The 5247-nt window shown below is 28.7% G+C and overlaps 1 protein-coding gene across 1 annotated transcript in view; it reads left to right on the top strand.

Annotated features, from left to right (window-relative positions):
* Positions 1 to 2078, top strand: part of LOC102675551 — a 57658-nt gene extending 55580 nt beyond the window's left edge. The window contains exon 6 of the mRNA XM_006614999.2: positions 1159 to 2078. Within this exon, the coding sequence (XP_006615062.2) occupies positions 1159 to 1671 (513 nt within the window). The 3' untranslated portion in view covers positions 1672 to 2078. The remainder of the gene's footprint in view (positions 1 to 1158) is intronic.
* Positions 2079 to 5247: the final 3169 nt, after the last annotated feature.

Genomic DNA, 5247 nt, shown 5'->3' with positions numbered 1-5247 from the left:
TTTTTTTTTTTTTTTTTTTTTTTTTTTTTTTTACGTTTAATTGTGATTTAAATATTAAAAGCCAGTATATATAATATATTCTATAGTAAGTCATAATTTGTCTTAAAGAAAAATGGATTTGTGTGAAGAATTGGAGCAATAGCAAAATTCAATGATGGAAGAAGCAATTTTTAAAATCTGCAAAAGGACATAAAAAAAAAACAATAACTGCAATCAATTATTCTGAAAAAATGGTATTTGGCCAATTTATTTATGATAAGATATTAAGAGGTTAGAGTTAAAGAGGTTAGAATTTAAGATTTAGGATCTTCTAAATTAGCTTATTTTTTGATCACAATTAATCAAAAACAAATTCTAAATTTTAAGTCTTAAGTTCTAATAGCTAATTTGCAAACATTTTAAAAAGATTTAAAATATACTATTTGAAATAATTATAATATATAAATAATATTTATGGTTTTTAAATCCAAATTTAGATCATAAAAAATTTGTTTTTATGACTAATCTAGATCATTTATTATTATAGACTTATTATTACTACCTTTTTTATTTTTAGCTATTATTTAGTCACAATGAGTTAAAAAGAAATCTTAAGTTCTAAATCTTAAATCTTAATTAGCCAATTTGCAATAGATCTGAAAAAGATCTTAAGTCCTAAGTTTAAAGTCCTGATATTGATTTTTGATCCTAATTTCAATTCTAAGTCCTAGAACATAAATTGTAAGGAGTTGGTCAACTGCGATCTTTTCAGACTAAAAACTTAAGCCAATAAGAAAGCTACCATATTCTCAGTTTTTGGGTCCACATGATTGCAGTTGTTTGATGAAAAAAAAGGTTAGTTAATCATGAAGACAATTAAAAAATTTCAAACCTTCATGAGTAACTTTGAAAATATAAGATTAATAAGAAACAAATAATGCATTCTTTTGAAGATTTGAAAAACTTCTTCTCTCATTTTCCTTTTCTTTACAACTTAATATTTACAACTTTACAATGATCTTTATTTTAATTAAAATAATAAAATTAATCTTAATTTACAAATTAATAATTAAATAATAATTAACGTGTCTAGTTCTAATTAATTAGTAAATTAAAAATTAAAAATAAATATAAAAAAACATTTTAATATGTTTAATTACATTTAAAACAATTTTTCAGGTGGCCACGAAGGTAGGCGCAGCCAGCTTGTTCATGCATCCGCTTTTCCGAGACGGATGGGAGCCAAGAAGGCGCGGCAGCTGCGAATCAGGTTTCTGGAGCTGCGTAGGTGAAGATCTCAGTCCAGAGCCACCAAATCGTCGTCATACCTCCACTCTAAGCAGTTCTGCTGCGAGCAGTCTTTTCTTATTAGATGATCATCGAACCAGTTCCATTTACACCGACTCCTCCGAGGACATAGCCAGCCTAGGTGGTGGTGATTCCTGTTGGGAGGACAGATTAAGCGGCATAGGGTCTTCCAGTAAAACAATCTCCAAGATAGTCGAATATTTTGAGAAAAAACAGGCTGGTAGCTTGCGTTTAACCGATTACGATGCCGGCTCCAGCAGATTAACCTTGCTTAAGGCCAGCTTGGAGGGTCCTGTACCACTGTGCAACATCTCAGCTGCGCAGAGATTGGTCGTTTGCGAGGGTGCTGTGCGCAGCAAACTATCCTTGTTTGACAAAAAGTGATACACGTCACTTGCACGTCGTAGAATTCGTTCCTTAGGGTTTCTTGGTTCTCTCTGCCGATATCTGTGGAATCACTGTGCGAAACACAGGTGTCTATAAAGAAGAAACGCTTCGACGATTGTGAAATTGTTGAAGAGTGGCGGCTCATATCGATGCGACGAAAATATTGGAGAAAAGTAACGATCAGAGGAGGAAGTAAGGTCTAACGCTTAAGTAAGGTCGGGTCGCATGCGAAAGAAAAATTAGGGGAATCGAATGAACGATTATATTTTCATTGGACTTTGAAATGGTTTAAAGGGATTTGAACAGGGTCAGTATTAACTACTTAAATTCGAGTTATCCGGTTTTTCAAATCCAATGGAAATACGGTCAATTATTGAAGTTCAGCGGACGCTTCTCTAAAAAAATCTAGTAACCCGACTGTGATCTTTTTTGATAATCTACATACATTATTGATGTCCTTACACGACTATTGTTTGAAGCTGTCGGCGCGAGTTCCTCTTTTCGCGTGCGACCATCGTTCGAGCGTTTTTCTCGCTAGTGCACTTTTAAAAAATATCTTTATACTCGATCCGATAACAGATCAATTTTAAAAAATGATTCTTTCACTTTTAGACGTCAATAGTTCTTTGCACGAAAATGGAACGTTTCTTGCGTTTTCTAATTCAAAATACTTAAGAATTTTAAAACTATCATATTTTTCCTTATAGGACGTACTATTTAGAAAAGAAAAAGAAGAGGTGAAATGAAAAAAGTTTTAGAACGATCGAGAAGAAAGCAATACACGTTTCATTTTTGAGACTGCGGCATTCGATTGCCAATAGAAATCGCTGCTCATGTTCTTACCTTTTTGCAGTGCCTCGCAGTTCCTAGTTAGCCACCTCCGTCCTTATCCACGTCAACCGACTTTTTATCGATTATTAAATGGCGATCATAGAAAATTGAAATATGAATTTCCCGTTTTTTGTATTTATATCTATGCTCGAAAAAAAAAAAATTTTTTTTAATTTTACATTGTAAAGAAATTTTACATTGTAATCGATTCCTAACAGTCTCCTCTTACTTGGTTTGTACCGCGTTACTTTTCGAAGACGCCGATATTCGAAGTTGACATTGTTCAGCCGCGTTGCTCTTGCATTAAGAACAAGGATGTTGAGGTAAACATGGAAAACTATGGCGATATGCAATGAAAGGCGGTACATTTTAAAAAATTTTTTTTTAAAGTAGAAAGGAAAAAGAAACGTTTAATTTAAAAAAAATTTTAAATTAGAGACGAGTTGAAACTTAATTTTTAAATTCGTGAAGATTGAATTTGAATCTTTTAAAATTCAAAATATTTTTTTTTTTTTTTAGAAATTAAAATTTTAATTTCTGAATCTTGATTTCTGAAATTTTTTGAACTTGTAAAAAATTATTTCTATTTTTTACTTTTTATTTTTTAATTTCTTTCTTTTTTTTTTTTTTTTGTTTATAAGTTATTGTAATAGATCGATGAAATTGTATTAATTAAAACAAATATGAAGTTTAAACTTTTCGATTTTTAAAAAATTTTGAAATTTTGTGTATCCATTCCTACGTAACATTGTTTTACATAATGGCTATAAAAAGTACGTACATTTATTTTCTAATTAAGTCTTTTTATCAGGTTTCATATTTCACCTTCATAATATTAAATTTTTGTAATTATATAAAGATATTATTAAATGATAAGAAATTTTTGCAATTAAAAATTCTATACTTAAATGAAATATATAATAAAATGTGCAAATACTTTTTATAGCCATTTTATAAAAATAAAATAGTTGATGATTTATGTTTTATGTTTTTTGTATTATTCTTGTGCCGTCTTTTCTTTGTACAATATCGCATAAGTTAGTAAGTTAGAAAGAATTCATCAGGGCCTATACTGTGCTTATACAAGTTTTTAATTAATTAACACTTTCGATCGAGCGAAAGATTCTTCCCCAACGCGCAGCTAATAGTTGCGTGTCATAGATTTATTAAGGATACAAAACAAGACACATAGTATATTTTGTTGAAAGAAATACACCGTGTCCTGAATATTTTTGTTGATAAAGAAAAAAAGAAAAAAAAGAATTGGAACGGTGGTCTACACACATGCGCGATGCGCGCGTACACCACATACATATACACACGGAGAGAGAGAGAGAGAGAGAGAGAGAGAGAGTGTGTGCAAAAGAAGAGAGAGCGAGCGCGATAGAGAGAAAGAAAAAGAGAGTAAATGAAACTGATCTAGTCAGTGTATTATCGTGGCGGCCTTATCTTTTGTATGTCGTAGCGTTAATAACTTAAGTGTTCCAAAAAAAAAAAGTGGATAAAGCGTTGAATAATAGAACAAAAGTGAATACTTCATAACTTCTGTTTGAAAAATTTATATACAGTTAGCCACAAAAATCTTAATTTAATCTTAAATTAATTTCAAATGTACAACGATAACAAATTTCATCTCAAATGAAATTTAGTTAATAAGTTGTGTTGTTAAAAATAATAAATAATTTTATTTTATTGAAAATAAAATTATGTGATTTACATACAAAATATTGAAGAAAATCAATTTTTAATTTTTTAGTTTTTTTTTTTTTTTTACTTTTTAAATTTAATTATTATTGAGAGAAAATAAAATTAAATATATGAAATATTCATTCCTTGTCATAAGTATTTCAAAGGAAAGTAAAATTGTATTCAAAGAATGAAAAAATAATGGAAATGTGAGAAAGATAAAAATTTTTACATTTTTTTTTTTTTTTATTAAAATTAAGTTAAATTTAATAATGAATTTTCTTTCGTATAAAGTTTTTTGTGACTGACTGTAATTACAATCATTAATAAAACGCGAAACGAACGAGCGAACCATTGGAAATATTGTTTCATTGATTATTTGTCGGGAAAGACAATTGAATGAGTGAATAAGTGGATAAGAATGGTTGAATATTTAGTTAGCGTAAGAAATTATGCGTACATATCTCTTGTCCGCCTCCTCGAATTTATAACTCTGTTAATGAAATATTTAATTGTGTAATTGAAATTTGTAGATTCAGAGCTTAGCAAGGCAGGGAAATGAATTCAAGGTGGCATGCAAGGAATATTTTGCCTTTCTTGGTTAAAATTTTCTATTTTAAATTTCTGAAAATTCATTTACTTTGAATATATTGAAATTCTATGCTGCCTTTCTATCTATATAAAAGATTTTCTTCAATATTAAAATTGTAATATTGGAATTTAAGTCAATAGCTATTCAATTCAATTTTAAAGAAACACATTAAGAGTTAAGGTTAGGAAGTTTTATGAGGTTAGAAATTCTATTAAGTATAAAAACAGATCTAATTTATTTTTCCTAATGTTAACATATCACAAAGAAAATAACAAAAAGTTTAATTTTTTTGAATATATTACAATTTGAAATATTAAATAGAATATTTTAATTAAAGAAAGCAATATTCTCTTTTATGCAGATACGGTATCCTTATAAAATAATATCCTTTCAATAAGTATCAAATATGTTTTCTATATATTCTATTTTGAATTCTTTTTTCAATTTTTTTAGTCGTCATAAAT

The sequence above is a fragment of the Apis dorsata genome, unplaced genomic scaffold (genome assembly GCF_000469605.1).
Source record: "Apis dorsata unplaced genomic scaffold, Apis dorsata 1.3 scaffold_207, whole genome shotgun sequence".
Classification (NCBI taxonomy): Eukaryota; Metazoa; Arthropoda; class Insecta; order Hymenoptera; family Apidae; genus Apis; species Apis dorsata.
This window is presented reverse-complemented; position numbering and strand designations above follow the sequence as displayed.